Source organism: Dipodomys merriami, unplaced genomic scaffold (assembly GCF_024711535.1).
Source record: "Dipodomys merriami isolate MVZ:Mamm:240054 unplaced genomic scaffold, mDipMer1.0.p SCAF_3, whole genome shotgun sequence".
Lineage (NCBI taxonomy): Eukaryota > Metazoa > Chordata > Mammalia > Rodentia > Heteromyidae > Dipodomys > Dipodomys merriami.
Window position 1 is genome coordinate 35,264,384 of NW_027204492.1, and position 16,599 is coordinate 35,280,982.

A 16,599-nucleotide genomic window follows, 5' to 3' on the forward strand; every position below is an offset into this window, starting at 1 on the left:
AAGATCTCAGCCTTCGTAGTAGCTAGGATTATAGGCATCAACCACCAGCGACTGGCTTAATACCGTAAGTTTTACAACACAAATTCGTAATTTACAGAAGTTTAAAGACCCTGAAATTTTAGGGTATAATATTGGGTATAAGTTACAAATAGTTTTTCTTTTTTCTTTCGTTCAGTTTTCCTTTTTTTTTTTTGATTTTTAAGAATTACCATTAAGTAGTTGTACAAAGGAGTTGCCATTTAACAAAGCATATATATGAATATCATAAATCTTTGTCAACATTCTCACCCATCCTTCCCCTACCAAAAATTCTTCTTCTCAATTTTGTAGAACCACTCTGGAAAGAAATGTGGAGGTTTACCAAAAAATTGAACATGGAACTACTCTGCAATCTGTCAATTTCTGGACAGGTATTTACCCCAAAGATTATAAACTAGGATTCGGTAAAACCATCAGCATGACCATGTTCATTGCAGCACTATTCACAATAGCCAAAGTATGGAATTGGCTACATCCATTAACAGAGGAATGGATCAAGAAAATGTAATATGCATACACATTGGAATTTTACCTATTTATTAGAAAGCATGTTATTGTACCATTTGTAAAGAAATGGAAAGACTTAGAAAAAATTATGTTAGGTGAAATAAGCCAGAAGTAAGGATGCATGACTAACATTTCTATTCACCCCAGTTCTATTCTATTTTTATATCCAATGATTTCAGGTTAATTTCTGAATCAGCTAAATGAGAATTTCTTGGATTTGAGAGATCTCAATTGCCTCAAGAGCCATAATTGCACACTGTTGGGATGAGAGGAGTATTCCTTTTTCCCATCTTCCCTATCATCCCTTGGTTCAAATTCTACTAGTTCCTAGCTATGTGACTCTGGGTAAGTAAAGATAATTCAAAGGGAATTCAAATATATGCAATGTTTAAAATATATACAGTCCTGATGAATTGTAGTTTTTCAATAAACATTAGCAATACTGATCATTGTAATTATTTAGTTGTCTCCTAATATTGTTATGAATCTCCAAATTGTAATCCATGGATGATTAGAAAGCTCTTTTAGTATCTGTGAATAATCAACATAACAGGTTCCAAAATTCATAATAAAAATTCAATAATTACCTAAGATAAAAGTTAATTCAAATTTGTTTCCTTTTAGCTAAAATTATGTTAACTTGTGATTATGTTGGATATTACATGCCATCAAAGATCTGTGAATAGTTATGTGCATTTTGTGTTTAATAAAGTACAAAATAAACAATTTGTAGATTTGGCATAATGGCCAAATTACTTGTAGCCTGGAATTAACAGAGATAAGTAATCAAAGCAGTTTTTAGTGGTAAAGCTGAGAAGCTCTCTCTTTCTAATAACTGAAGTACAATAGTGTATTCAAAGATCCAAAGAAATAATCCTTCAACCAACTATACGTCACACTGATTCCCAAAAGATGAGCTTATAACATCCTGGGGTATATTGAAATATCTCACTATACATCTTTACAAAACAAAGTTTTAGTTCATTTTAATTTTATATCAATATCTTTCAGCATTTTAGGATATAAAGATTCCAGAAACTGAGAAAGATGGGTTTAAAACTGTTAATTTTCTGAAGTATTGGGGCTGGTGTACTAAAAGGATCATCATTGCCAATTTGATTTTTGTTAATTACATTGATACCTATTATCCTTCCATTCTGGTTATATTGAAGAGAGATCATTATAGTAAAATATATCAAACAGTCAGATGGTGGAAAATTTTATGCAGTAGTATGATTCAAGGTAGAATTGGGATCATCCTGCTTAATATTTTCTTTGTAGAGGGAAATCTGAAACCCTTAGAGTGGGAAAGATTTGTGCAATATAAAATAACTAGTAAGTGATCAAGTCTCCTAACTCTGAACTTAAACACTTTAGTTAACTTACACTATAGTTAAAGAATATTGGGGCTGGGAAGGTGGCTCAGTGGTAGAGCGCTTGCCTTGCATTCATGAGGCCCTGGGTTCCATTCCTCAGCACCACATTAGCAAAAAGAAAAAAGCCAGAAGTAGCGCTGTGGCTCAAGTGGTGGAGTGCTAACCTTGAGCTGAAGAGCTGAGGGACTGGGCCCAGGGCCAGAGTTCAGGCCCCATGACAAGACCCCCCCCCAAAAAAAAGAATATTAAACCAAGCCGGGCACTGTAATCTTAGCTACTCGGGAGGCTAAGAGCTGAAGATCATGGTTCAAAGCCAGCCCGGGAAGGAAAGTCCGTGAGATTCTTATTTCCAATAAAACCACCAGAAAACCAGAAGAGGCACTGTGGCTCAAGTGGTAGAGTGCTCGCCTTGAGCTGAAGAGCTGAGGGACAGTGCCCAAGCCCAGAGTTCAAGCCCCACGACCTACCAAAACAAAAAGAATATTAGACTAATACATTGCTCAACCATTAGGCCTCATCATCAATTACAGGGTGATGAGTAGCACAGCTTTGTTTTTGGCATCACATTATATATTTTATCAATGGTTTCTCTCTGACACTGCCAAGTGCATAATCCTCAAATAGAAACATTGGCATCTAGCCCAAAAGGTCTAGAAATAAACAAGCAATTCACTATTTCTTCCCTTTCCTCATAAGACAAGCCCATTTAATTATCAGCATCCTTCATCAAGTTTTGATGTTTCCTGCTAAGAGCCAATGTCAAAGCCATGATCCTGAATATGGGCCAAAGTAGAAACATGGTAAGGCTAGGGAAATCTTATGGACGAGGGAACAAAGAGCGGGGGTGGGTGGGGGGGTAGGGGGGGTGGGGGGGTGGGGAGGGGGGAAGGAAGCAGAAGGGCTCAATGAGGTCCAAGGTAAGTCAAAAGGGAATTAAAGTGAGAGATCCCGAGGGACAGGCACTGTTTCCATTTAAGGATTCATAGGTATAAATATAGTTCTAATAAAGTCACAGTCCATAATTTGATCCAGTCAGTATGGCAATTTTTAATATCTACTTGCTGATAGAAAAAGCTGTATAATTCATTAAGACATTCTTCTGCTATTCCTGTGGATGTAGACTATCTCAATTTCCATCCCATGCAACACTACACTCATTTTGCAAAGGAATACATTAAAATTGGCAAATAGTAAGTAGCTTGCCCAAGGTTATACAGTTATTCAACAGCTGAACTTTAAAATGTATCAGTTTGCTCCTATAGCTCATGGTTTTAGCTTTCATTTCATGATTTTAAAAATAGATCTTTAGTATTTTTTATCAACACCAAGTAAAAGTGTGCTACTTCCCCAAGTACTCACTGTATATGTTATTTGAACTGCCTCTCCCAAATATGTATCTTTCCTCTAATTTTTTGCTTCATTAGTCCCCATGTTCTTTTTAAGCCATTTACTTTTTGCCAGGGTAGAGCATGTTTGATTCTTTTGACACAAACTTTCAAATGTTTCTGAATTCTGATTCTTTTTTTTTTAGGACTAGACTTTATTTTCTGTTGAATATTACAAAAGGTTATTTATAGGATTCTATCTAGAAGGTATGTCTGTATATTAATGCACTTGTCATTAAAATAAAGATACGTGTATTATTCAACACTAGCAAACATTTACTTGCCTTATTAAGACTTAAGTGTAGAAGTAAAAAAAAGCATCATTTAGGGGTCAGAAGTGGTGAAGAACAGTGCTGCCACTATGTGCAATCACTTTCCAAAAGGAAAGCATCAGAGTATTTTCTTTTGTATTAATTTACCTCTCAAAAATGCATTTCTAAAGTAGAAAATAAAATAAAATAATGTAACAATCATGTTATTTCACTACCTAATCTCATAGGATGCAGCCTTGGCCAAGTAGTATAATCTTTATTTAGTAGGATTACACATTTTAATGGGGAATTTTCTGTTCTTTAGCAAGGCCATGACTCTTCATGGTCATCTACTTTTAAATACAGCTGTAACATATTGTTGCTGTGAGGCCAAAAAGCTCAGTGGGTTATAGTCCAGTGATAATGGGCCACAGTGGCAGAGTTTAATCCCTAGAAAGGCCAGCTAGCTCAGAGCTATTCACTCCAACATTCAGTTTAAGCAGCTGCTTCACAGTGAAGGCTCCTGGTTGGAAAAGGAAAGGGAGTAAGTGGCTTAAAACAAGCTCATTACAATGGATGGACAAAACAACTTAAAATGCCAAATCTGCTAATGGTGGCTGATGGAGTAGCACAGTGCATTTAAGAGCATTAAGTAGAACAAAAGCCATTCTCCATTGCTCATAATCATTGTTCTTCACTAATGCTAATGTATTTCTAAACTCCTATATCACAAAACCTGTTATAGAGATCTGACTACTAAGTGCTTCTTAGTAGGACTCTTCTTTCTGTGGCCCAGAATTGAGCCATTGAGGAAGAAAACACTTTTTGAGTGGGTAGTCCTATCAAAAGAATAACTCTGTAAGCACACCAGGCACTACTTCTGTTCTTGCTCATAGTTTCATGAACAAAAACAAGGCAGAGATTTTATTTTTAGTACGTACTCCTGAGTCCTATATACACTCTTCTGCCAGATCCTTTAAATCAAGCTGTCATTCATCAAATTCCTTAAGCAAAAAGATTCAGAACTATTTATCTTCAATATGGGAACTTGATGTTAGAATAACAAGGGAGCTCCACATTGAGTCATGATAAATTGGAAATATATCTAGCAGGATATATTTAATTACTCTAGCCTTAAAACTAAATCTAATTTTCAGGGACTTAGAGCTCGAATAAACATAAGCTAGTAGTAAAGTTTGTTTGCAATTATCAATAAATTGATCATATTGCAATTCTATACAATGATATGACTGACAAAGAACCAGATGCTACATAAAATTCCTTTAATCAGATATATAATTTGATGTTGAAGAGAAAAATTATTTTAGTGTTCCTATTGTCATTTTCTATGAAGCATAGGTATGTGGCTGATCTAATTTGTACAGAAATGCATGACACTTTGGCATTATGCCAATATTAATCATTCAAACTATTTGATTAATGATTTCCTTTTTTGCATTTTGGTAGTACCAGGGTTTGAATTCAGGGACTTGAGCTTGCTAAGTTGACATTCTACCAACTGAGGTACAACTCCAACCCACTAATGAATTCTTAAGAATAGATCAAAATGAACTAAGCAACTCAGTGGCAGCGATGGGAGGGAGAATGAGTGGGAAAGAGGGAACAACTGACACTAAGCAAAAGGAAAGAAATGTACATATCACCCGATGTGGAAGAAATAACTATATTGTCAAAGATCATAGAACTCATAAACTTTATAGACCATGATAAAGACAATTTGCTCATGAAGGTTAGAATGTGTTTGTGATTTTTAACTAAGTATTACTATCTCAAAATACTGTGAAATTTGTGAAAGTTATATAATCACTTAATCACAATAAAAAATTGCTAAAAAAAGAATAGATTTTTTTTGTTTTTCCACAAATTTTCTGGCTAGAGCTTTTTTCTTATAGAGTTTCTATTTAAAAGTTACTGTGGAGATGGGTTTTTTATTGATGTACTGAAATAGCAAATAAATAACTAGAAGATTGTGAGTAAAGATACATAATCATGCACTGTTGATAGACTATTAAATGGAACACCACTATGGAGGGCAACATGGAAATTAAAAATAAATATATCCTTCTATGTGATGAATGCATTTTAGAAACTTATCCCAGTGATTAATTTTCATAGGTATGAAATGACTGTTGATAACAGGGACATATCAGAAATGAAGTAAATGTCCACTAATAGACATCTGTGTAAATAAATTATGGTATTTCCAGGCAATAAAACACTGTGAAACAAAGAAATAATCTTATAAATGCGTTAGGAACAAATGCATGAAAGAAAAAAAACATTTAAATTCATATCTTTGTATATCCCTCCCCCACAGTATAACCCCTGCTTTCACTGTATTTGATGTCGGTATAATTTGTGGAGGGGAAGGGGAAAAATAAGTTGTTTAAATAAGGATACAGGTGGACCTGTTGCAACAATGAGAAGTACAAGTTGTCATGTCGAAAACGAACTTTACAACTTTGGTGTGTGTGTGGGGGGAGGATTAGGTGAGGGGGTGGGAGGAGGCTGGGAAGGGATGGGAAGGGGAAACAAAGGAAGAGGCTACAATGCTTGATAAGAAATGTACTCATTATCTTGCCCATGTAATTGTAACCCCTCTGTACAGTATTTTCACAATAAAAAAAATAATAAAACACTGTATATATTACAAGAATTAAATATTGATGTAATACGAGCTCCAGAAATCAGACAAACAACAGAAAATGAAGTAAACATTATGCTACAGTATAGGTATGTTGTGTTAAAAATATACAAACTAAACCATTAAGATCCATCCTTCAAAAACAGGACTTGCTTTATATTCAAATCATTACAAAAATCTTCATGCCATGAAATATAATTTGCCTTATTCACTTGTTTATATCCACAAAGTTTACTCCAGGAGAGACATATTAAAATATTTTCAATCAAAGCTGGTTTTAGATGTTCATAGATTACAGGTCAGAATTTAAAGAAAATGCTAAAAATAAATTATTTCAAAGATACATTGTAAATCAACTCCAAATAGATCAAAGACATCGAAGTAAAAGCAGACACCCTGAAAACATTTCAGGAAGGAATAGGAGAAACTCTAGGGCTCCTTGGCACAGGCTGAAATTTTCTTAATAAAGACCCAGAAACACAACAAATCAAAGAAAGGTTGGACAAATGAGATTGCATGAAACTGCAGAGCTTCTGCATGGCAAAGGACATAGCTAGCAAGATCAATAGAAAGCCCACAGATTGGGAGAAGATCCTTCCTAGCCATACACCAGACAAGGGTCTCATATCTAAAATATACCTGGAACTCAAAAAATTAAATCCCCCAACAACAAATCCTCAAAGAAACAACTGCCCAATTAATAAGTGGGCTTAAAGACTTAAAGAGAGACTTCTCTAAATAGGAAATAAGAATGGCCAATAGACACATGAAGAAATCCTCAACTTCTCTAGCCATAAAAGAAATGCAAATCAAACCAACATTGAGATTCCACCTCACCCCAGTTAGAATGGCCATAATCAAGAAATCTAAAAAAAAAAACATGCTGGAGGGAATGTGGCCAAAAGGGAACCCTACTGCATTGTTGGTGGGAATGTAAACTTGTTCAACCACTCTGGAAAGCAGTATGGAGGTTCCTCAAAAGACTCCACAGAGCTCCCCTATGACCCAACAATCCCACTTTTGTGCATTTACCCAAACAATCACGAACAAGGTCATACCAAAGCTACCAGCACAACTATATTTATCACAACATTATTCACCATAGCTAAGATATGGAACCAACCCAGATGCCCCTCAGTAGATGAATGGATTAAGACAATGTATGCACACACACACACACACACACACACACACACACACACACACACACACACACACACACACACACACACACACACACTGGAATTCTATGACTCCATGAGAAAGAATGACATCACCCCATTTGTTAGGAAATAAAGTTGGAAAAAATTATATCAAGTGAAGTAAGCCAGGCCCCCCAAAAATAGGTCTCCTTGTTTCCCTTATTTGCAATAACTAGTATATGTCTAGGACAAGCAGAAAAGCTCCAAAGCTATGTACATATGAACATATAATATGATGCTAAGTGAAATGAACCCCAAGATAGGGACACAAGGTTTTATCTTGCTTGCTGTTTTTAATGTACTTATAATGTACTATATGAATTTTTTCTTTTGTTTGTTCTTCCCCTATGGTATAACCCCTATTTTCACTGTATTTGATTCCGGTGTCCTGCATCGTTTATACATTTTTCTAATTTGGGCAGGGGAAGAGAAATAACAAAATGCTGAAATAAAGATACAGGTTGACCCATTGTAGCAATTAGATGTACAAGACATTATGTTGAGAACGAACTTTACAACTTCAGTGAGAGGAGGAGTTGAGGGGGGGGAGTTGGGGACGTGGGTAGGGGAGGGATAATAGGGGAAAAATGAAGGAGGGGGGCAATAATGCTCAATAGGAAATGTACTCATTATCTTACTCATGTAACTGTAACCCCTCTGTACAATATCTTTACAATAAAGACTACATATTAATGTAAAAGATATATTGTATTAATAAACTGCTTCGTTAAATGGCAAATCTTTTGTACAATTACCTAACCATAATAAAATAAATAAATAATAAATAGTTTCAGAAAGTTTATACCAGTAATACATGTATTAGATATTATCAATAAGCTTTTAAAAGGTCTCTTTCAAAACTAGTACAGTGAAAGGGACTCCCATTAAGGAGGAGGGGGAACTACCCATTAAAATAATAATGAATAAATTATTAAAATAAATGGAAAATATGAAGATTTAAGGGTTTATAAATATTTTAAATAAAAGTCTTTTTATATTTCTTAATATGAGTACTAACTCCTTGTACTGAAAATTTCTTGTTTAAATATGGAAGATGTGCTGGGCCACAGTGGCTCATGGCTATAATCCTAGCTACTCAGGAGGCTGAGATCTGAGGATCACTATTCAAAGCCAGCTTGGGCAGGAAAGTCTATGAGACTCATCTCTAATTAAGCACAGAAAAAGCAAGAAGTGGTGTGTGGATCAAGTTGTAGACTGCTAGACTTAAGCAAAAGGAGCCCAGAGACAGTGCCTAGGCCCAGATTTCAAGCCCCAGGGTAAGCAATAAGCAAATAAATTTTAAAAATTAAAAATGAAGGATATATTTTGACTACTTTGTGTATTCCATAGTAGCTGAAGAGTCCTGTGATGAAGTATAGTTCTCTTCAACAAAAGTATACTAGCTAATAACTGTGAAGAAATTACAGATTTAGAAAATCAGTATTTTACAGTATTCAGGGAAATAATTTTAGTGGAAACCATAAGTACAGGAAACTACTATATGAAAGGCTGTACGGAAATTTACATGAAAGAACATAGCTACCAACTGAATCTTCAAAGTCACAAATTAAATTTACCCTCCTTTATGAATCCTTCATTCTACCCCTTCCTTGGCAACAAATCATGTATCTATTCTCTCTATCCCCTTAATTCTATGTAACTCCATTATAATACTTATGTCTCTATTTTTTTATAATTCTAACATGTGAGTCTGTAATTCTATAATTCTAGAACATGGGTGTGTTTTTCACCCTAATAATAATTGGACTACTTATCTATGTGCCATATACTATGATAAACACTTTAAATGCCTGCCTAACCTCCTCCCTTCTTTCCTTCCTTCCTTCCTTCCTTCTTTCTTTCTTTATTTCCTTCCTTCCTTCCTTCCTTCCTTCCTTCCTCCTTCCTTCCTTCCTTCCTTTTAAAAGTACTGAGGATTGAATTTACATGCATGCCAGATAAATACTGTACCACTAGAGCTGTACACTTTGCTTTTTCTGCTCATTTTCTGATATAACTGACATAACCATCTGCTTATTTGCTGATATAATTCTTTTTATTTCTGCCAGATATTCAGAGGAATAAAAGTATCTGTGTAACACTAGAATATTTTACTGAATTAAAAATGGTATTTTGTGAAGAGAATCTAAACTATCTCTTCTGAGTTACTTCCTTATATTTTCCATTTCATTGATGAGAAGACATTATAAATCCAAAAGAAAATGTTCTATTTTTCATTCATTCTCATCAAAGGAAAACCCTTAAAATGAATTCTAGTACATTAATGAAAAATATGGAAGGAACATTGCCAATATTAGCTACTGACTAAATAAGAGATGTTGACTAAAAATATTTAACTTTGCTATTGCATACTACAAATTCACTAAAAAGTTTCTGAATTTTCTTACATAACTATCCTAGAAAGTAAAGCTTCTTTAGTTTCTACTACATAAACTTCTGGCAAAGTCATGAGTTAATGAAAATTTGGAGTGGTACCAGACTAGTGACTCTCTTTCTCTCCCCCACTCTGTTTTTCTTGCTGCCTCTCTTTTTCTTTTTTTACTTCCTTCTCTCTTTTCCTTCCTTACTTTGTTTTCTTCTCTCTTGCCTTCCTTCTCTTTTTATCTTTCTCATTTTCTATTTAATTTTTCTTTCTCCTCTTTCTCTTTTCTTATCATTTTTGCAAATCTGTGCAGAAGTTGGTGATCAATTATATAAGATACACTTTTCACAGAAAACAGTAAAATAATGTCCTTTTTAGCCTTAGACTCATAACCTGACATGATTAGACATTAAATTCTCTGATCTTGATTTATGAGTGATGAAGCCTAATTCTCTGGCCCCAGGCCTGAAGGCTGGGATGGCAGTAACCCACTCTGGAAAATTTACTTTTCCAAGTAGATGAGAATGATTAATGAGCAAGTTTTTCTCAAATCCAGCTCCTAAGATTGAGTTGTTTGCTCCCTGAACCTGAAAATGGAATGAGACTTGATTATTGCTAGTACCAAATAATTGCTAGCAGGATATTTAATGGCATCATAACAACAGGTAAAGCGAAACAAAACAAACAGACTTAATGCAAAGAAAAGTGTTATACATTGGAACTGAGACTTCTTTGATTAGCTTAGGCCAATAATTCATGAAAAAATGTTGAACATAATTTACATTAATATTGTGGGTTTTTAATCTGCAGAGAAATAAAGGAAAAATATTTGGCTCGATCAAAGAAAAACTTAAAAACAGACAGCAAACTATCTGCTAAGCTCAAAAGAAATAAAATGAGTACATCAGACAAATGATAAAATTTCCAGCAAATAGATTTAAATTACTACCTTTTATCTTATAAAAACTATTTTCATATATAATTTGAATTTTAAAAATTTTCTATTTATTCTTGTTATTGTACAAATGAGTTGCCATTTAACAAATAAGTATTATATGAATATCATGAATCTTGATTATTGTCAGGTTGGTTTATATTATGACCGTTTAGTGTGTGTGTGTGTGTGTGTGTGTGTGTGTGTGTGTGTGTGTGTGTGTGTGTGTGTGTGTGTGTGTGTGGTGTAAATATACTGTAGAAAGACGAAGCTAGCATTTGTAAATGTGTGCTCTACAGCACACATACCTAAAGAATAAAAGATACAATGTGTAACCCCAACTCATTGTGAGAGACAAAGAGATGAAAACACTGAAAAACTGACAGCAAGAGACAGAAACAGAGAAGGGCAAATAGACATTTGTATACATATAAACGAACAAAGACAGAGTAAAAGGAGAGCTAGAAAGACAAATATCTTTATTAATATAGCAAATATTTATTGAGTCAAAAGTGTCTGATGGTGGGAGTGGCAGACAGAGAAAGCACTATCTGAGTGTGGAAAACAGCTGGCTGTTGATCAAAACTATACAAAATTGGTGAGGGGGCTACTCAGTACAGAAACATTGTGTTAGATTCTAATGGAGACATAAGGAAGAACAAAATAAACGTCTTATTCTCTGAAGCCTTATTAAACATTTCTTGAGTCTATGATTGAACTCTCAACTGGTCTCATCATTCTTTAAAATGGTGTACTTGGAATTTAAAATAGCCCTTTCTGCAGTGGCAAGAAAGATTGCTGCCTTGAGAAAAAGTTTACAAAGGTATTTCCTTTTCACCTTCAGAACTCAAATATATAAATAACATTTTGGAGGGCAAATCTCCTTGGTATGCAAAAATCTCTTGGTGGCCTAATCTTTGTTCTTGGGGAAATTAGTCTTGCTTCACTACCTGGGAGATATTTGAAATCATGTCTTCTTTTTACTTTTGGCTCATTTGGGTTTTAGTGTGAAGGAAGAATCAAAACAAAATCACAATATCGTTCATTCTCACTTCCCCCAAAAACAACTCCATAAAGCACTTTATGAATAAGCAAATAAACAGTGCCTGATAAGCCTTCAACTAAAGAAGTGCTACTACCCTAAAACCATAATGTGAGCCATAAACAAAAGCAAAAATTGGACAGAGGAGATTACATAAAACTAAAAAGCTTCTACACAGCAAAGGAAATATTCAACAGAATGCATCAGCTACAGAGTGGCAGAAAATACATGCAATGTATAAATCTGACAACGACTTCATATTCAAAATATGCAAGGAACTCTAAAAACCTGGCAATGGAAGCATGGTTCAAGTGACAGAACCTGAATTCAAGTCTCAGTAATGCCAAAAACCACAACCAACTAACCAACCAAACAAAAACTCGGTTTGGTATATAAATAAAAGTAAGCAATATATATGAATAGAAATTTCACAAAAATGGACTTAAATATGTACAATCATTGCATTTATTTACAGGTACATAAAAATGCTCATTATCTCTAATCAGAATATACAAATCAAAGCCACAAAGAGATACAATTTTACTTCAAAAAGAACAGCCATTGAAAACGCTAAAGATAACAAGTGCTGGTAATGATGTGGAGAAATGGGAACGATGGTACACTGTTATTGAGAACACAAGTTAGTATAATCATTACAGAAAATAGTATGGAGTACCATATGATCCAGCAACATGAATGCTGAGCAAGTACCCAAATTGAATCAGTATGTGGAAGAGACATCTGCCCTCCCTTGTTTTAGTACAGCATTATTCACAATAGCTAAGAAACCATTTAAGTGTCTATCAAACAGTTACTGAAATGGATAACAACATGTGATATGCATACATAATGAAACCTTATGCAGTCACCAAGGAATTAAATTTTGTGTTGTTGTTGGTGGTGTTTTTTCATTTGTGGGGCTTGAACTCTGGGCCTGGGTGCTATCCCTCAGCTCTTCAGCTCAAGGCTAGCACTCTACCACTTGAGCCACAACACCACTTCTGTTTTTCTGATGCTTTATTGGAGATAAGAGTGCCATGGACTTTCCTGCCTGGTCTGGCTTTGAACTGCAATCCTCAAATCTTAGCCTCCTGAGTAGCTAAGATTACAGGCGTGAGCCACCGGCACCTGGCTAAATTTGTTATTTGCAATAAGGATAGAACTAGATCATTATGTTAACTAAAGTAAGCTAGGTGCAGAAAGGCAAGTACTATGTGCTCTTCAGATGTAAAAATGAGAAAAACTTGATCTCATCAAAGTTGAGGATAGAATGATGCTTCCTAGAGGCTGAGGAAAGGTAATAAATAACAGGGGAAATAATAGTCAAGAATAGGGAAAAGAAAAGGTAAGAGGGGAAAAGAATTGGCAAGAATAGGGAAAAGCCCTAGGACTGGGGCTTGAACTTAGGGCCTAGGCTCAATTACTGCTTGAGCCACAGCTCCACTTCCAGCATTTTTGTAGTTCAGTGGAGATGAGTCTCAGATTTGGATGCTTAGGCTGGCTTGGAAATGCAATCCTCAGATCTTAGCCTCTTGAGTAGCTAGGATTAAAGGTGTGAGCCATTAGCATCTGGCTGATAATGTATATTTTTAAAAACCTAGAATAGAATATCCAGAATATCATCACAAAAATTATACATGTTAGACAAAATAGATATGCTTACCCTCATTTGAACATTAAGCAATGTACATACATATATCAAAACATCACATGACTACTCATAAATATATATACATAATTATTACACATCAATTAAAATAATATTCTAAAAACATGAAAAGAAAAAATGTGCATCACATCTTCATACTATTGAAAGTACATTAAATGATTTTAAAGAGTGAAATTAATTTTAATAGACTTTACTTAACCCAATAAATGACAAATGCTATCATGTTATGTAGTTAACACACTATTTATCTATGAGATAGTTTATATTCTTTCTCACATTATGATTTTGAAATTAACTGTGTATTTCATACTTACAGCACATCTCAACAAGGAACAGCAGTGCATCAAGTGTTCAAGTGCTAACCATAGTGAATGGCTATGATGTTAACACCTAGGACCTGGAGTGCTTTTTCCAAGTACGGTGTGTATCTTTTGCTTGTTTATAACTCTATCACAGACTCCATCATATTACAGTAAAATCTAAAAGCCAAGTTTTGTTTTCAGAACCCCGTGTATGTGTGTGTGTGTGTGTGTGTGTGTGTGTGTGTGTGTGTGTGTGTGTGTGTGTGTGTGTGTGCATTGCAACTTGTCTTGACCTATTTATCTTTGGGCAAGACACTGAGTTGAGGTTTGCATATGGACTTAGAAAGACACACATCTTCGAACAAAACTTTTCTGTCTTAAACTGTTGCTTACTCAGACCCTCTTACCTAGTTTCATACTGAGACCCTAGTGCTATACCTAATAACAATTGGCTTACAGAACTGGTCACTCCTACCTTTAAATACACTGAACTATCTCACAACCTGGTTCACATGTTTAGCCAATGACCAAGATCATCTAAGAAACTTTTGCATGGTTCTGATTATTGGTGCCTAGGCCAGATTTCTAAATCAATTTATTGACCATGGAGCCAATACATCTTTAACAAATATATTGGGTGAAAATAAGGTATCCTATCATACTTATGGAAGTCATGTGTTTCTTCCATATTCAGTTAACTTTGTGAAAACTAGAACATTCAATAAAAAACTTTTGTCATCTTTCCCAGTTGGAGAAAAATAGGATGTTAGTATAACATCTAGATTGATGTGGGGGGAACAAAATAATGGCAGTCTTCACACAACTTAGATGTTCCCATAACTTTACTCTTTATAGATAAATTAGTTTGAACCTACTAACCATGTAGTAATCAAAACATCCCTATGAAATCCATTGTTCTGGGATAAAAATGTAGTTTATCTGTAGAGTGTTTGCCTGGCATACATAAGGCCCTAGATTCCATCCCAAGCAATGAAAGCAATCAAAATCCACTGTCAGCTCAAAGATAGGGAAGAACCACAGGAAGAGTTCCTAGGTTTATGACTAGTCTGCCTGCCAGCTGGAAAAGGCAATACTCAGAATATAAAACACACATACAATCCAGGATATGAAAAACATAGTTACGAGGATTGTAAGCAGTTACTGAATTTTATCTTATGTTGATAATGCTCAATTTTTGATGTTTCAAATGACAATCACTTACCCTTGACCAATTTTTTCAAATCTTGTATATTTTTTCTTTGGGTCGCCAACACTCACAATGCTTCCTGAGAGAGAGGTTGGGGGAGAGAGGACAAGGGAGAGGAAGACAGAGAGGTAGAAGAAGAGTAAAATATGTCAGAATTGATTGAATGATTTCCATAATAATAAAATTAAGGTACCAAATTCAATTATAAATTTAAAAATATAGAAATACTCTCATATGATTTTTTTTGGTCAGTCATGAGGCTTGAATTCTGGGCCTAGGTGCTGTCCCTCAGCTCTTCAGCTCAAGACTAGTGCCCTACCACTTGAGCTACAGTGCCACTTCTGGTTTTCTGGTGGTTTATTGGAGATAAGAGGCTCACAGATTTTCCTGCCCGGGCTGGCTTTGAAACACAGTCCTCAGATCTTAGCCTCCTGAGTAGCTAGGATTACAGGCATGAGCCACTGGTGCCCGGCGTTCATATGATTTTATAATATATGAGAATGGTTACTTTTCAATTTGTTTTACAAACAATAATATATTAAATAGTAATAATAATTCTGTTGTATATATTAAATTTGATGCTGTTTAAGAAACAAAAAAGGACTGATTACAACCCAGCATTTATAAAAATGTTTTCGTAAATTGATTTTTATAGAGAATGAGGTTAAGACATCTAAGAACTTGTACATACAATTTGATAAAAAAAAAAAAAAACTATTTGCTATGAATTGGAGTAGAGTTGAACACCAAACTACATTCAGTTCTGCAGGACAATGGGCTACTGAGTAAATACTAAGTACCTAGCTGTGTGCTCAGAATGACAGAGGAAAGGAATGAGTCTAGCAGACAAGAGTTTAATCACAAAGTATTATGACTCAGTTCTTTCTTTTTTTTCAGTACTACGGATTGAATTGATGTACCCACACTGGCTAAGCAAGTTTGCTACCACCTGAGCACTAGCACCATCTGGTGCCTGCCTACCTATTCTAAGTTGGAATTATTCTCCCTTCTCCATCCATCCCTCCTACTTGAAATCTGAGTAATGCATCTTTGCAAGTGCTTTTTTCCCATTCCCTTTTCTAACTCACAATTTCCTAATTATCATTTAAATGTAACTTCAAATCAACCACCTTTGTGAAGTCTTCTTTGAGCCCTCTAATAAAACATACATGCTTTTTTAGACTAGTATATTTGTTTCTTTAATTTGGTGCTTATAGCAGAAGCAGTTGTTAAGGAAGTGAACAAGAACAAGAAAATATGTATTCAAATGCTATACAGTATACTACAATTAGTACACCTTACTAAATGATACAATGATCTATTCTCTGGGATGGTAGGAAAACAACAATTTAATTAAGACCCAATAATAGACAGTATACCTTGACAAAGATAATCAACAAAATATGTTTGTCAGGTTGTTGAGGAATCTTCGTTGTTCAGTTTTGTTAAATAATACTTAGCTAACTTCTGAGTTGTAGTTTTTCTTTTGTATTTCCTATCTCAGTCATTGGTACTGTCAAATTGTTCATTACATAGCCTGGGCAGAAATGTAAGGGTTATTATTGACTTGTCCCTTACTTTTAGTCCCCACTGGCAGCTGTCTACTGACTCCTGGATCTCTATTTGTTTACTGATTT

At 34.9% G+C, this 16,599-nt stretch overlaps 1 protein-coding gene across 7 annotated transcripts in view; it reads right to left on the reverse strand.

Moving 5' to 3' along the window:
* Nucleotides 1–16,599, reverse strand: part of Pak3 (p21 (RAC1) activated kinase 3) — a 270,788-nt gene that overhangs the window by 32,048 nt on the left and 222,141 nt on the right. For all 7 annotated transcript variants that reach the window (XM_070039896.1, XM_070039900.1, XM_070039895.1 and 4 more), the window contains one exon: nt 14,978–15,041. In XM_070039896.1, the coding sequence (XP_069895997.1) occupies nt 14,978–15,041 (64 nt within the window). The remainder of the gene's footprint in view (nt 1–14,977; nt 15,042–16,599) is intronic.